General features: G+C 39.1%; 1 protein-coding gene across 13 annotated transcripts in view; it reads right to left on the bottom strand.

The window, feature by feature from the left end:
• Positions 1-17,280, bottom strand: part of LOC108713553 (myomegalin) — a 102,998-nt gene that overhangs the window by 5,276 nt on the left and 80,442 nt on the right. For 8 of the 13 annotated variants that reach the window (XM_041590680.1, XM_041590682.1, XM_041590670.1 and 5 more), the window contains 19 exons: positions 16,341-16,776; positions 15,869-16,046; positions 15,382-15,498; positions 14,543-15,035; positions 14,151-14,386; positions 13,750-13,801; positions 13,369-13,592; positions 13,060-13,188; positions 12,584-12,754; positions 10,326-10,610; positions 8,859-8,984; positions 8,623-8,742; positions 8,118-8,307; positions 7,789-7,913; positions 7,394-7,633; positions 6,865-6,996; positions 5,011-5,237; positions 3,234-3,377; positions 1,071-1,209 (listed from right to left, as the gene is read on the bottom strand). In XM_041590680.1, coding sequence (XP_041446614.1) covers positions 1,071-1,209; positions 3,234-3,377; positions 5,011-5,237; positions 6,865-6,996; positions 7,394-7,633; positions 7,789-7,913; positions 8,118-8,307; positions 8,623-8,742; positions 8,859-8,984; positions 10,326-10,610; positions 12,584-12,754; positions 13,060-13,188; positions 13,369-13,592; positions 13,750-13,801; positions 14,151-14,386; positions 14,543-15,035; positions 15,382-15,498; positions 15,869-16,046; positions 16,341-16,776 — 3,764 coding nt within the window. The remainder of the gene's footprint in view (positions 1-1,070; positions 1,210-3,233; positions 3,378-5,010; positions 5,238-6,864; positions 6,997-7,393; positions 7,634-7,788; positions 7,914-8,117; positions 8,308-8,622; positions 8,743-8,858; positions 8,985-10,325; positions 10,611-12,583; positions 12,755-13,059; positions 13,189-13,368; positions 13,593-13,749; positions 13,802-14,150; positions 14,387-14,542; positions 15,036-15,381; positions 15,499-15,868; positions 16,047-16,340; positions 16,777-17,280) is intronic. The other 5 variants (XM_041590673.1, XM_041590678.1, XM_041590679.1 and 2 more) reach the window with 4 other exon arrangements.

Genomic DNA, 17,280 nt, shown 5'->3' with positions numbered 1-17,280 from the left:
TCTCTCCATCATAATAAAAGCTGTAATGCATGTGTCAGAAGATCACTGTACTATGTGTATATATATATATATATATATATATATATATATATATATATATATATATATATATATATATATATATATATATATAAACCGTTTGGTTGGTGCACACAGAGCACAAAATGGATGCCTAGGTGCTGGAGCATTACATCATAATATAAAAACAGCAAACAGTCCGCACTCAACGTTTCGGCTCTACTAAATGAAGACGGCTCATGTAGTAGAGCTGAAACGTTGAATAAAGTACACTAGTTTTTTCACCAAGACCTATGAGTGCGGACTGTTTGCTGCTTCAAGTGGTTTTATTCACACATCACTCGTGTTTTCCAACGTTTCGGCCCTCGTTGGGGCCTTTATCAAGTTTGAAAAGCCCCCAACGAGGGCCGAAATGTTGGAAAACACAAGTGATGTGTGAATAAAACCACTTGAAAAAACTGTTGGAGTGCTGGTCCATTTTGAAATGTGTATACTATACTTTGACCATGCACCCACCATTGACCAGCGTACGAGTGCTGGTACTTTCTGAATCATTATATATATATATATATATATATATATATATATATATATATATATATATATATATATATTTTGGATTTCGGCTGAACCCCCAAAGCCTTTGTGAAAGATTTGGGCGAATACCAATCCAAATCTTAATTAGCATATGCAAATTAGGGGAGGGAAGGGGAAAACATTTTTTACTTTTTTGTGACAAAAACTCACGCGATTTCCCTCCCCACCCCTAATTTGCAAATGCAATTAGGATTCATCATATAGGTTTATTTAAGTGGACCAACATTTCGATTCCACACAGGAATCTTCGTCAGGGATTTACTGATTTACAGACTGGCACCCTGCCGTTGGATCATTTATGGTTGTGCGTTCCTGTTCGTTTGGCTTATATATATTTATATATATATATATATATATATATAAATATTTACTTTCTCTTATTACTTTACAGAAGTTTCTGCTGAAAAACATCCACATATTGTGCATTGCCTGTTCCCTACTCAGTAAGTACATACGTTGGCTGACAATGAAGTGCTCCATGCTTTCCTTTGCCCGATTTGTGCTTTTCAGATGCTCCAGAGCCTCCTGTAATGCCACCTCCTGCTCCTTTAACTTGTTTTTCAGCTGGCAAATTTCTTCTTTCATAGCCTGCTCCTGCCAAGCAAATACGTTTGTGTGAAAAAGTATCCATTACATTGCTAATAACCCTAGGAAAATTACATTTTTAGAGGAGCGGTGCCTAAATACATGTTTTTTTAAAGGGGTTGTTCACCTTTGTAACAAATTGACAAATCTAACAGTTCACATGAATAGAACAAACTTTTCCATAGAAATAGTTAACAGAAAAAGTACAGTTCAAGAGATATTCACCTCAGAAGTGTCCCTGTACTAATCCTTCAGTTCCACACAGACCCTGTGCTGGGAGGGGGTCACTGACCCCCAAAAACACTACAGTGTTCACTTCCTCTTCCTTATATGACATCACACATTGTACTGGCAGCTAACTTAACTCCTATTGGCTATGTCTGCTGTCAATCTGCCACTGCTTCCTGTGCTGGCTGTGCTGGGGAATTTGAGCAGCATTCAGGTACTGAAGAGAAACTGTTACAAGTTTGTGAGAGGGAGGGGGAGTGTGGGCTGTGTGCTGCAGAGACTTCAACTGTGCAGATGGGGGGATCAAGGTGCTTGGGACCTGGAGTTTTCTGGATAATGGATCTTTCCATAATTTGGATCTTCATACCTTAAGTCTACTAGAAAATCATATAAACATTAAATAAACCCAATAGGCTGGTTTTGCTTCCAATAAGGATTAATTATATCTTAGTTGGGATCAAGTACAAGGTACAGGTATGGCATCTGTTATACAGAATGCTTGCGACCTGGGGTCTTCCGGATAGCAGATCTTTCTGTAATTTGGATCTTAGTACTAGAAAATGGTGTAAACACTAAATAAAGCCAATAGGCTGGTTTTGCCTCCAATAAGGATTAATAAAATCTTAGTTGGGATCAAGTACAAGCTACTGTTTTATTATTACACAGGAAAAAGAAATCATTTTTAAAAATTTGAATTATTGGATTATAATGGCTACTATGGGAGATGACACTTGTACTTTCCAGAAATATATTATTTTTTTTGGGGGGGGGGGGTCCATGTATTATTTTGTGTATTTACCTCATAAAAAAGGTAAAATATTTTTCTGGTATAGATCCCTATATCATGAAAAATATAACTTTTTCATTTTTTGGTATTTAGAGCTCTAAATCTTGTTCCAGAAGTGGAACACCTAAACACTTAAAAAAGGTATAGTTTTCCTAGGTAAACTACCGCACCCCCCAGCGCACAAAATGTTCAAAATATGTACCTGCCCTCATCACTGCTCTGCCTGTCACTTAGGGCTGCCACCTCACCCTTTTAGAACCAAACACATATGAAATCCACAGGCTGCATGGCTAATTATCAACTCATTTAGATGCATGATACATGGCTGCACAGAAATCAGTTCAGTCTGCAGCATCTAAATGAGTTGATAATTAGCCATGCAGCCTGTGGATTTCATATGTGTTTGGTTTTAAAAGGGTGAGGTGGCAGCCCTACTGTCCCTGCTAGATGTGTAAGTTACATACGTTTCTAAGCAAGTCAGTGCTGGTTTTGTTGCAATTTTGTAAATAACTGACATTATGCTTAATGCCAAAGGTTGCCAAACAATGTTGCTCCTTCCTTTTCTGCAGTATTTGTCTGCATGGCTGTGTGACTGTTTGTTGCAAGGCAGGTTTGTTTATATGCTGCGTCTGTTAACCTCTGCCATTACAATTGAGTAATCAACCAATGACCATTCAAATTATGTGACCGGTTACAGTTCACAAGCACCCAATAAATTACTAGGAGGAGGGCAGTATCAACATCCAATAGGAAACAAGTAAGGGCAAAGCATGGGCATGATGATGTCATCATATAGGAAGTTCTTGGTGTGTCAGGTTCAAAATAGGCCACTCCCATCACTTCAGAAAACTGGTCAGAGAGACAGGAGAAGGGCTGAGTTAATAGGTATAGAAATTAGCTTTTACAATGGCATTTTTACTTTTTGTTATGGAAAATGGTTTTTCTAACACATTGAGAGCATTGTTACTGGTTTCATAAGATTTGTACATTGAAGGTGAACAACCCCTTTAAGTCTTACCTCTTTCTTTTGCTGTGTGGCACTTTGTGTATTGGGAAGAGCTGCTCTCCAGAACATGCCCAACAGGGAAGAGGACTCTTTAAGGATTTGGTGTAAGGTGCTGGTAGTAGAGAAAAGTCTCTTGATGCTTCCATAATCCAGTGCCTGAAAGAAAACAGATCAGAGGTAAGGGGATATGGACATTATATTGTAAATAAAGTATCCCTCTTGTAAATTATAAGGATATTATAAGTTATTGAGGAGTTTAATGACCATATAAAAACACAAGTCCAAGGCCATGTGTTTTTATACAGGTTATGGAACTCCGAGGTAACTTATAATATCCTCATATTTTGCAACTGGGGGTACTTTATTTATTATAATACACAAATTTCAGTGAGTCATGTGACAGAAATGACATCAGAACTCACGGTTTATAAGGATATAATTTACAGGATATTCATAGCTTTTGTGTATTATATTGCAATAATCCACTGGGCTGAATAGATGAATGTTGTGTGAATTACAGTCTATGATATGGGGGCACATTTACTATTGGTCGAATATCGAGGGTTAATTAACCTTCGATATTCGACTATCAAAGTAAAATCCTTCGTTCGATCGAACAATTAAATCCTTCCAATCGAACGTTTTCGAAGGATTTTAATCCATCGATCGAACGATTCTAAGAAAAGATAAGAAAGCTTATGGAGAAGGTCCCCATAGGCTAACATTGGTGATCGGTAGGTTTTAGTTGGCGAAGTAGGTAGTCAAAGTTTTTTTTAGAGACAGTACTTTGACTATCGAATGGTCGAATAGTCAAACGATTTTTATGCGAATCATTCGATTTGAAGTCGAAGTCGTAGTCGAAGGCTGAAGTAGCCAATTCGATGGTCGAAGTGGTCAAAACTTTGAAAATCAAAGTTTTATCCTTCACTCGAAACGCGTAAGGCTGTGGACACAGTAAAACTTTTTCACTTTGAACTTATTGCCTGGTGGAAGTTTGCCTTCTTTGAGTGCCTGCTCCAAAGACTTTTCATTGTGTGAATTAGCTCCAGCTCCTGTCACCTCCTTGTTTCTCATGCCCCATCTACAAGGTGTTTGCTAAAAGGAGCATCAGCATATGACATTTTCAGTTTGGAACAGACTGTCTGATTAAAGGGGAGGTTCACCCTTAAGTTAACTTTTAGTATGTTATACAATGGTCAGTTCTAAGAATCTTTATAACTGGTCCTCATTATTTATTTTCTACAGTTTTTTAATAATCTCCCTTCTTCTGGCTTCAAATGGGGGTCACTGACCCCATCTAAAAAAAAAAACATGCTCTGTAAAGATACACATTTATTGATATTTTTTTTACTTAGGCCCTCTCCTATTCATATTTCAGGCACTTATTTAAATCAATGCAATGTTGCTAGGGTAATTTAAACCCCAGCAACCGGACTGCTGAAACTGCAAACTGAAGAGCTGCTGAATAAAAAAGCTAAATAACTCAAAAACCACACATAACAAAAAATGAAAACCAATTGCAAATTGTCTCAGAGTATCACTTTCTACATCATACTAAATGTTTTTTTTTTTTTAAATCTTTATTTTTTGTCAAGCAGAAAAAATATTACAGCAATTGCACATAGTCATCAAAGACATAGCATACTAAATGTTAACTCAAAGGTGAACAACCCCTTTAAATCAAAATGATCTGTCTACCCAAGCAACAACAGCAAAAGAGCTCAACAACTAGTCGCCACCTTTAGGGTCAATCCCCACTCCTGACAAATATCATTCACATTTCTGTTACCTTAATCCCATGAATTTCCAAGAAGGTTATGTTTAGAGACGACTGCATGATTGTCTCCATCTTCTGAATGAGCATCTTTCCTTCCAGTATTTGTTGTTTCAAGGCAGCGAAATCATCAATGTGACCAATGACATGACGTCCATTTTTGTTGGCAAAGGATCCATCGGGTGCATCGCCTTCGAGCTTTTGGGACTTACTCTCCACTGATGCAGCATTGCAACTTGTCTCTAAAAATAAAGAAATGTATTTATAGCTTCTCCTCCCTGTAATACTCGAGTGTTGAATAAAACATTTCTTTTACAACAGTAATAACTGTTAATGATAACATTACTAGCACAATTGACCCACTAATGCTCTAGAGGCAGTTCAAGGTATCTCCACATCCACAGCAAGGTGTATTTTTGTGCTACTGTCCCTTTAATTCAAGCTAAACATATGATGATCTTGAAATAATGAAATATGATGATTTTGAAATAATGTTTATTTTATACATAGTATGTGAAAGTGTGTTTATAAAAGTGTGTTATAAAGTGTGTTTATAAATGATGTAAGTTTGATGTAAGTTAATTAATTGAATGGCTTTAATGTATCTAGTGCCAAATTGATGATGAATTGAAAATGACGCTAGAAGAGCCATAACAAAACCACAGTTATTTCACAAGGACACAAACATATACAAAAATAGTATATACACACACACACATACATCACTCACACACAGCATCATTTACCAATGGTGTGGTTGTAAATGCTCCAGTTTTTGCAAATGAGCCCTAAACTCTGTTTTTAGTACACGACCCCTCTTAAATTCAGGTTACAAATTTACCAACTAAATAAGTGGACACGCTACCTACATAATTCTATGTAGCAATACCATTGGCAATAATGTCAGTTGTAAATGGGGTAAGCCTCTGCAAATTGTACACTTCTACATCTGCCGATATTTATCCTCTATCCTAACTCTGCCAATGGGAGAACTGAAAAACTTCTATCGCCCAGTCATAAAGGCTGATTTACGAAATGAGTTCAAAGTATAAATTATTGGAGCAAAACCATCAAATCTGTGGCAAAACTCCATTGATTCATGGGTACCACATTCAGATTTAGATGAAGAGACAGCAACAATGCTGGGACATAGGCTTGAACTTATTCAACCCACAACTGCTTGGATTCAGCTGGTGCAAAACTGAGTTAATTTCTTAAAGGGAGCCCTGAAGTTACTGACTACTGAAGGCAGCTGGAAAGTATAGGGCTCCTCTGTGTCTAAGTAAGTTGGTTGCTGTGCCTTGAACCTCATATACAATAGAAGGCTGAACATATACACAGTGTGGTATTGTGTGCCAAACACCTAGCCCTGCTCCTACATATAGTATAGTGATCCTTCTGCTGTATTAATTAGATATTGATCAGGCACTGGCATGTCAATAAAGAACAAGGTTAGTACTATCACAGGTGTAGGTATATCTGTGGTCTCTAATACTAAAATTGGATTTTTATTGTAGTGTATTTGCTGTGTTCAATTCAGTTTACTACTTGCTAGTCAAATACCAGCTGATGAGAACCACGCCTTGAGTCAAAACAGTGAAAACTGTTGGGGCTCAGTGTCTATGGACAGCCCTCATTTAGCTTTATACATGCAGCCCCCACACAATCTTTATGATTAGTCAGAGAAACTTTTTTTGTAAAAAGAAAAAAAAATTCGCAAAGAGCTGAGAACTTCTGTGAAAACAGAAATCAGGCAGCAGTTGAAGTCCCCTGAGTATGGCTTTCTCAAATCAGCCAATATTCAGTATTGATCCCATTACCCTCTGGTTAAGCCTGAACTCCTTGCTTAGAAAACTATAATGCATTTACCTTGTGTCTTGTTGAGAAGGGAGAGATCTGGGACTGGTGTAGTATGGGAAGCATTTAGGAAAGAACTTGAAGGGAAGAAGGTAGACGGGGAGTGCATGCCAACGTCTCGCACAGGAGGAGAAGGGATCGGATCTACAAACCCAAGCAACCATTCAGTCATCTGTTATTTATTTAGTGACAACACAGCAAATACATGACATATACATGGGTTATTCAATGTTTGCCTCTCATGTTGTTGGTGAAATAAAGCTCTCATCACCCTCAGTCATCTATCAGAAGAAAGGATTATTCCAATGTTTTTATTTACCTTATTGATTAAAAATAAGTTTGACATATTTCGTGTGTGAGTTAGAAATCCAAGACCCCATGCCAGACTCAAATGATGTGTAAATATAATTCACATAGTAAATCTATGAATATAAACCTTAGTTCTTGGCTGTTCTAGGTACCTTTAACAATTTATCGGATTTCTCATGATATGGTTCGCTATGTAAAACATGTAGAACTATGTCAGTTCTAGAAATTCTACCTTGGAAAAGCTGCTTCGTGGCATTGTGCTCACAAAGAGGGAAGATACTGATGGAAGATGGCCGCATCTCAATTGCCCCAAAGCTTCCCTCTAGCTGTTTCTCTAAGTGATGCCGTATAGTGGTGTTGATTTGAATGCTCTTCTCCATCTGGGACCTGAGACTCCGTACTTCTGAGAGAAGCTCGCTAAAGTCATAGTTGGCTGGGAGGCTGTGATATGTTTCACCACTGAAAGCTGTACCTCAAAAGACACACAAAGGAACAAAATCCTGTACTTATAAGAAATGATGACCCAGGCTACATACAACTGTTGCTTCTGATGTTATATGTTGGTAAGATGCACATTCCCCAGTATCATCTGGGCTTTATGGTGTATCAGGATATAACAGCACCTACCTGACAGTACTAGCTTGGAAGAACCGAGCAGCCTCTCATACACCTGAAGCTCAGATTGCAAGCTGTTGACCAGTTGACAGTTTTCATTCAATTGCTGCTCCAGTAAAGTGGCTTGGTGTTGTAATCTTTATTAAGAAACATTTAGGAAAACATATCACAACTGATAATGTGTTTAATTAGAAAAGTGCAGTTTGATTTAGTTTTTCTGTTTTTTGGATATTTGGTTTCACTTGTTTGCTCACTGAGTGTTTTTTCTTTAGCTTTGTACATATAAAATGTATAATATATAGTATTCTAACATGGGCCATCTGGTAGCCTGACATTATTACCTGTTACACTTCTCTTGATTTGATTGTCGTTCCGTCTGAAGATTGAGAATCTCCTGTTGCTTCTGATCCAATTCCTCTTGAAGCTTTTTGCTTTCCTGTGTCTTCTGCTCTAGATCCGTTTCAGCGTTCTTTAGTTGTGCCCTTGAAGAGCTTAACAATTCCTGCAAATTCTCCAGCTCTTTAAAGTAGTCTGCCAAGAACAGAGTGGGAGGGATGAGGACATGAAATAACAAGCCTCTCAGGAACATAACACAATTACCCAGCAATGCCAAGGCTTCTACTTTATTTTCTGCACAATGGTCCAATTTGTGGACATTACATCACAAACCATATGTGCTATAATGACAGAATTTTGATATAATGCTCCGATTCAGAATATATGTCTCTGTCCCTACACTTAGGGTATACAGCCAACAGTGTCAACATAAATGTGGCTACTACTATTGTTTTTACTTTTTTATCAAAGCATATTGCCAGTAGTCCTTCCAAACAGGAAGTCTCTTACCTCTGGAGATCTGATTGATACGGACTTGTAAGCTGAGGTTCTCTTCCCTGAGTGCTCTGTTCTCATTGGATAGCTGAGGAAGTGACTCCAAACCTTGGATGTAAATGTTAGTTGGGGCACCTGAAACATAGAAAAAAGATTGTTATGACTGAATGCAGGGGACCATACATACATAGGTCAGTTTTTACTTCATGGAATGTTTCTGTAGCAGCCGTCTCAACTGATTTCTCTCTTACCTTTTGTAGCAGCTGTGAGCTTGTCTTCTAGCTGTGCCCTCAGACGGTCGTTCATGTGGATGGATTGCTCCAGGCGTTGGCGGAGGTTTCGGATCTCAGCAAGATGTTCCTCCAAAAGGTCTGAGCCTATTATCACCCAAAGAAGATGAAGAAATACAGAATATTAGCAATTTAAACATACTGTAGTTTTTAGGGATTTGCTATCTTAATACAGTGTCCTCAAAATTTTATTTGTAATGATTGGAATTAAAGTCCCGAATTAACTTGTCTTTCTCTAATGGCATATGGCCACATACAGTAGTAGCCACATGCAACAGCCAGTCCCATGTCACATAACACAGAGACCCACACAACCAATATTCATGACTAACCAACCCAGTACTGATGTTCAGGTCAAAAAATATTAGGGATGCACCGAATCCAGGATTCGGTTTGGGATTCGGTCAGGATTGTGGCGTTTTCATCAGGATTCAGATTCAGCAGAATCCTTCTGCCCGGCCGAACCAAATCCTAATTAGCATATGAAAATTAGGGGCGGGGAGGGAAATCACGTGACTTTTTGTCACAAAACAAGGAAGTAAAATATTTTCCCCCTTTCCACCCCTAATTTGCATATGCAAATTCAGATTTGGTTTAGTATTTGGCCTAATCTTTCACGAAGGATTCAGAAGTTAGGCCGAATCCAAAATAGTGGATTTGGTGCATCCCTAAAAAATATTCAACCTATACTCACTTAACCCACTGTGAGCCAATCTGCACCCAACACAAGCTGTTGCGCCAATTTATATACCCATTCCCAAACCGCCCCTTTTCTGATGTTATCGGAGCAGACGGGACAAAGTATATAAACCAGCACCGCCCTGTCCCTTGGGGGCTTGGCACAGCAAAGAGAGGGCGCAGGAGTGGCCACGTGGTCACAAATTCAGGAGGTTTCTTGGGGCAATTAGGGCTGACCCGCACATCACTTCTACCCAGTGTCATAGGCATGGCTCTCAATCTCCTGTTGATCCAGGAAAAAGTGTATGTGTGCAACAGGTACCCAGCAACCTAAGCCCAGGATTTTGAGGAGTATGTCCAGTTATATGCATGTCATAGAATTTCTGGAATTTTGTTCAGCTAATTAGTTAGAGTTGAAAAAGTCTTGGATTCTGCCAAATCCTGAACCTATTCCTGGATTCAGTGCACCTTCTGTAAAGTGAGCTATAGCTTGCAGGGTTGCTGGCCAAAGACGGCAGCACAGCAACCCAATTCCAGTAAAAATATAATAATAACATTGTAAACCAAGTTAATATGGGGCTTTAGTCCCTCCTGATGCAAGTTAGAGGAACACTAAATAATTATTGCCTACAAGATTAGGGTGGGGGTTCACTTAACCTATATGTACAACATATTTACTGCACATTTTAATGAAGATATACAAGAATGTACATTAGGTCTGAGAAGCAAAACAATTATGTGTGCCATTACCTGTGAGTTTGCTAGCGGACTGGTACCCAGAAGATCCAGAAGAAGCATCTCCATGGACATTTCCATTGACAGGTCTGACCAAATGTTGCATGTCCCACAAACCACTGCTGTTCGAGAATCCTGGCTCTGCTGTCCTGAGATCCGGAGCATTCTGTGGGGCTGCTGTACTGGGCAGGTCATGCAAAGGTTGGGGAAAATAAGATGGAAACACGGAGGAGGCAGTTGTGTCAAAAAAACTAGTAGCAGCTTGGGCTGGTTTCATAGAGGATGATGCCATAGGCATGCCTGCGGGGGGAAAACATAGATTATGTAAATGATGGATTTTCAAGACAATTTTTGTAATATTTAAATCTTTTACAGAAACCGCTGTAGGAAAATAAACTGAGTGTATTGATGGTGTATATTACATTAATGGTTTATAGTGTCCTTTAAACATACAAAAGTATTGAACATTAAGATATTCATTTACAATATGCAACTCATCACCAAGTTATACACAGCACTAACTCTTACCTTGCATGACCACTCTTAACAATGAATAGCCCTAGCCATGTTCTCATTTCCCATTCTTAAACATGAAATAACCACAAGTGAGTTAATTACAACCCAAAAGAAAAGTCATCCTAGCACTATCTATGAAAAACATGACTCTTTGCACCAAAAGATCACAGCAAATATTAGTGTCAGTAGTAATTGGAAGGAACTCTTTCAAGCTGAAAACTATCGCTAAAAATTGTGTTTCAATTGGATTCCCTCTTTCTATCATTGCTTTTTAATAGATCTTTATTGTGCATATTCTGGTCACTTGTATCTAACACAAGAATTTCTTGGGATTTGGCATGTGCTTTAAATTGTCAAGGCAAAAGACAAGGCAAGTAAAGCAATATGCATTTTGAGCCTGTTGTAATATAATATAAGAAAGAAGAAGTAAATAAGCAGCCAATAAACGAAAAAAATCCGACAAGCCAACAGCATGTTAAGAATACGCCTTAATATGTACAAGGTTAGGGAGTTAACTGACACAAAACAGCAGACACAGACTTTGGCAGCACACCATGCTCTATACTATATACTGTACATCATGCAGGTTTCCCAAAATTCTAAACACCTTAAGGGCGACAGAGATGTCTTTATAGTAAGAAGATGAAATCAGTAAAGGCTGTGGGAGAACTGGCAATACATGTATTGGACTGAGGAAGTGAATTTGTGACTTATACAGTTGTGCATATTTGGGCAGCTTCAGTTATTTGCCGATCTGGTGTAGCCCAGTCAGTGTTGCTGACCAAGTGCTCATTTGCTATTGCTAGAATCAAGGCTAGGCATTTAAACAGAGGAGAACTGTGTCCATAAAATACTATAGACCCTGTAGTTGATCCTACATCTATAATAGCATTTTTCACCAATTTGCCAGTTGCACTACCTTTTCTGCAGGAGACATAAATAGAGTGCTAGTGCAAGGAGTGCATGAACTATTCATGTGCCACCCCTTCCTGCACAGTTGCAACTTGAGCCCATATATGGCAAATTACTATTTGGTGCTAATATTTGCACCTCCAGTATTTGGCACAATATTTTGTTTGTGGCAGTTGCACACAAATGTTGGGTAGGAATATTGCATTCAAAACATGACAAATTGTGCTTTTTTGCACTTCTTTAGTAAGGGCAATAGTCCACAAGGAGATGAATACCCTTATTTTCTGCAGGCGACTCTTCTCCTCCAAATGCTTTCCCATCAACGATTAAGTCATTCACTGGTGGTAAAATCCTTGTGTTTCTTCAGTCTTCCGAAGTCGCCTGAAGTTTCCCCTTGAGGCAACTTCAGGCGACTTTGGAAGACTGAAGTGACCACTAGCGGTTCCCACCGGTGATTGCTGGAAAACCCATGTTCAGCCTTCCGAAGATGCCTGAATTTTCCTCTTGAGGAGACTTTGGAAGATCAAAGCGACACATGGGTTTTACTATCAGTGATTCACTTTATCGGCAGAGGGAAAGCATTTGGCAGAGATTAGTCACAGAAGAGGAAATTTGTTGCAGGTGATTAATCACCATTGCCCAAAATGAGGCCTTGTACAATTATGGAAAACAAAGATTCAAGATAGCACAAACAACACAGAATTGAGTAGTAGAGTTGTCCCTAGACTTGCTACGCACTCAACAAGAAATGTTTTGGGAAACCTGTATGAGATGTTCTGATACTTGTGAACTTCTAGCCATGCAAAAGCCATGTGACAAGAACATGGATAGAATACGGCTCTCACTTTCTGCCAGCTGCTTTTGCAGTGTGTGGAGTTCTTGCTGTACTTCTGCCAGAGAAAAGACTGGTGGGCCACTGATCATGGGAGGATGAACACCAAAAGGTGGGAAAGGTGGATTGGGTGGGAGAGCAGCACTCATCGCATTAACTGAGCTAGGTGGAAGGTTAAAATGCCCTGGAGGTGAAAGAAAGAGCAAGACTGGAAATATTGACTTTGAAAAAAACAAAATAAACAAACTGATTTGGACACATATGAATAAATGTTGGTGTTGATGTAAACATTTCTCTCACATCACAAAACTTTACACAATCCTTAATTTGTTCATAAAATGGTTTCAGACAACATTGCTCATCAAATCTGCCGGAACATAAATTAGAAGGAGGGATGTTCCAATCAGAGAAAAACCTGCACTAGTCTCTTTGTGAGAGGAAAATGACACGCCCCAGGTATGGTATGGTAACACACAGTTGATCCCCTACCTTGCAGAGTTTCTGTAGACTGAGCCTGTGCTGAATTAGCATGGAGCTTGCGCTGTTGCTGAACTTCATGAGAAGTGGAAAGTGATGGTTTGGTGGGCTGAGAAGCCACGTTATCGATATGAATGGCATCTATGAAAAGCAGATGGTACATGAAGGATGACCATGATTGGGTTCAAGTGTCTCATACAAACCACCACATCAGTGTGTGTTTGTATAAATGCATATAAAGGCTATATCCTCAGTTCAATTCCTTATACAAACTTAACAGCTCCCCTGAATTGTGTAGTCTAAAAGTATATGGGATATTACCTGCAACATGGGGGCTCCTGATATAGTCACTGGCTGTGGCCACCTCTGAGCAGCCATCTAAGTCATCGTTGTTGGAAAGCTGGTCATCAGACACAAAAGAGGTCCTGTCAGACTGATCAGACTCAGAAATAGCATGGCTGCTGGATGGAGTCATGGAACGGCCTTCAAGCTTAGACTGGAGAGACTCTATGATTTTGTCCTTTTGTTGAAGCTCTTTGCTAAGTCTGTCATAAAAAGAAACAAAGTCATCTTATGAATGTACCACACTGTCACTATGCTGACTGAATCTGAAAGTGCATACAGGGCTGGCCCAGTTAGTATGGCCCATGTGGCCACACTGGGGGGCCCAGAATACATCATACAGTCAACTGGGAGAATTACCTGATAGCCAGCAGCTCATGTCTAGATTTATCATCCACATCTGAACGTTCTTCTGAAAAAATTGGAAAGAGAATATATAAGTTCTCACCAGCTGAACTGTACTCACTGAGGGTGATGTAATAAAAGGCACTAAATTTGCCCAGATGCAGCAACCTAGAGCAACCAATCAGCAGGCAGGATTTACAGGTCACCTGTTTAAAAGCAAACACCTTATCGGTTGCTATAGGCTACTGCTCCTGGGCAAACTTGCCATAGTGTATTTTATTAAATATGTAGTAATGTGCGGAATCTACTTTCAATGAAAAATAGAAAGGGAAGGAATCTGTAATTAGAAATAAAATTAGTAAATATGACTAAATATATTATTGCTATTAATTCTTCTAAATATAAAAAGGGCTTACTGCTGTTGAGTTTATTGTTCAGCCTCTCTGCTAGCTGGTTCCCTTGAGTCAACTGTTCACGGAAGCCCTGGCCCATGTAATAGTCTATATCGTTGGCACGAAGAAGCTCCTCAAAGGATTTAATGGTGTCCCCTAGATGTTGAGTGAGAATATGGCAGACACTCCTGCCTTCTCGCAGTTTCTGCCTTAGGAGTGACAACTCTCTAGCCTGAGCCTGAATTAGGGAGTCATATTTCCTGTAAAGTAGGACATAGGTGTAACAAATTAGGATTTTAACCAAAACAACGGGCAACATAATGTCTTAGAAGTCTATATAAAAATGTGTACTGTCTACAAATACAAAGTAATCTTTATTTAATCACATTGTAATTTATTTTTGTGAAATAACGTACCCAGGCCAAGTTGCAGATTTCATCTGATCTTGAGCTCTAACATCTCTATGTGACTGATGGAGCTGAGCTTCCAGCATAGACACCCTTTGGACAAGCTGCTCTAAGTCTTTGGTGGCGTTAACACCAACTGTGTCTGACTGCCAGCCTTCATCTTCATCAGTGATGCTGTGTGACGTGGAGCCATGGAAAGAGACGCTGTGCTTCAAACGATGGTGGTTAGCATAGTCGCTAGAAGCGGAGAAGGAGCGGGCTCGGCTTTGTAGGTTACTGATTACCTTCTGCGCCTTCTGTAGCTGTACTTTTAGGTTCTTGACATGTTGCTGAAGGACTGTGACATCCTCTGATTTCTCCCAATCTAATGTCCAGTCATTTTGAACACATCCATTGTTTTTCAAAGGTGTGCTAGTTACTAAGGGTGACCAGCCTTTATATGCAGAACTCTGCTCCTCCATAAGGCTGTTTTCACTAAACATATCTTCATGCTCTTCATATTCTGCAGGTATGAGAATGATTTTGTAAAGGTAAGAACATTATAGAAATGTGTAGAAATTTTAGTACACAATATAGAGGATATATGTCCAGTGACCAGTGTAGTTACTATTTGCCAAGCAACTATATCACTACTCAAAAGTCAGCCAATGTCTCATAAAGGGCCATTTCTAATTACTTTCTCCTAACATTTATAAAGTTGATGTAAATAACACAATACAGAAATGCAGCAGAATACACCTCTTTTTGTTGGGAAAATATATTGAAATGATTAAACAGAGCATCATACTATAAACTCCATTATAACTAGTGGGTTTCTGTTTACTTATGTCTCACTCAGGACTTCGTACCTGGGCTGGTGCTTTCTTCCCGATCAACCTCATTCTCACTTCTTCCACATGTCTCATAGCCCAGATCCTGGAAGCCAACTTGCACTTGTTTGCTATCTCGTTCTACCAATGGTTCATCTTAAAGGAGAAAGAACACAATGTGGATACCGTCTTTATGAACTTTGGGTAGAAAGATGTCTTTTTTGAATGATATGTCTATGCACTGTGTTATCAAGGTTCCAAACTACAGTGTTTTCACTTAATTAATTAATTAATTAATTAATTGGGGGTGTTTGCATTGCCATCACACACCTACAGACTAATATTTTTTTGCTAATAAATGCACAGGGAACACTACTAATCCTAAATAAAGACATTTTAGGAAGGCTTGATCCCTTTGGCCAGTTTATTCTTTCCCTTAAATAAAACTGGAAAACTTCCAGTAAAAAGTAAAAACTTACAAAGTAAATTCTATGTTTGTATCACTCCATACACAGAAAGTACTTACTGAGTAGACCTCTGTATTGATTCAGCTGATCAGTCTGTTCATGCACAGTGGCTTCTTTCATCACTAGTTTATCCTGTAGCTCCTGGTTTTGACGCATACTTTGTGCAAGTTCAGAACGCAACTGCATAGTCTGGTCTTCCAGATTGGCTCCTGTATCCTGCCAGACACTGTCCGGTTCCTTTAAAACAAAATATGCAACTTTTTTTTTCAGAAAGACTACTATAGTTTATATAAACAAGCTGTTGTGTAGCCATGGGGGCAGCCATTCAGTCTTAAAAAAGGAAAAAAGGCACAGGTTAGATAGTAGAAAACAGAAATGTTCTGTGAAGCTCTGTGTTCTATTATCTTATTATCTATTATCTGTTATGTAAACCTGTACTGTGTCTCCTTTTTTAGCATTGAATGGCTGCCCCCAATAATAAGCGTTAGTAATGTCTCATTTACACTACCTAGCCAAAAGACAAATACGCACCTCTTGTGAAACATGGGCCTTCTGTTTTGTGCCAGATTTTTCAGGTTCTCCAGTGTCCCCTGACGACTGCCAGTTGCAATGCCTCTTTAAAGTTTCCTCCTTGGGCTGCTCAGTTACCACTGCAGAACGTTTCGTAGTGGCTGAAGCCTTCTCCATCTTTAGGCGTTCAATTTCCACTGCCATACTGACAATGAGGTCTGGGTTAAATGTCTCCATGCCATCCTTTGAGTTCAGTGCCAACTGTTCCTTCAAGTGCTTTATCACAGTCTCGGCCTGCCTCATCTTTCCTTGTAGCCTTCTTAGCTCCACCCTTAGGCCCTCTTCTACTGGGGAGTCCCCTTCCTCCATCGTTTCATCCTCCCATTGTCCTAACTTTTCACTTTCCATCTCCACATTCCATTCATTCCTTTTTTGACACAAAATCTGTAGCACATTTCTGAAATAATGGGGAAGGGGTGAAAATGTACAGCGAAGAAACAGATTCCTATAGTAATACTATAAATGGTATTAAATTAAACTAACTCTAGGTAAATACCACCCATACAACACAATATAATGGCTTGCAAAGGAAAACATTCATTGTTTATGCACCCTTATAATATTAAAGGAACAGTAACACCCAAAAAATTAAAGTGTTGCAAGGTAATTAAAATATAATGTACTGTTCCTCGCACTGGTAAAACTGGTGTGCTTGCTTCAGAAAGCCTATTATAGTTTATATATACAAGGTGCTGTGTAGCCATGGGGACAGCTATTCAAGCTTATAACAGGTGCACTCTGCAGAATACCATTGTATTCTATTACAGAGCTTATCATTTATCTGTTAAGTAACCTGTGCCTTTTCTCCTTTTTTAGTTTAAATGGCTGCCCCCATTGCTACACAGTAGCTTGTTTATATAAACTATAGTAGTCTTTCTAAAGCAAACACGAAACTTTAGCC

The sequence above is a fragment of the Xenopus laevis genome, chromosome 4L, assembly GCF_017654675.1.
Source record: "Xenopus laevis strain J_2021 chromosome 4L, Xenopus_laevis_v10.1, whole genome shotgun sequence".
Taxonomy (NCBI): domain Eukaryota; kingdom Metazoa; phylum Chordata; class Amphibia; order Anura; family Pipidae; genus Xenopus; species Xenopus laevis.
This window is presented reverse-complemented; position numbering and strand designations above follow the sequence as displayed.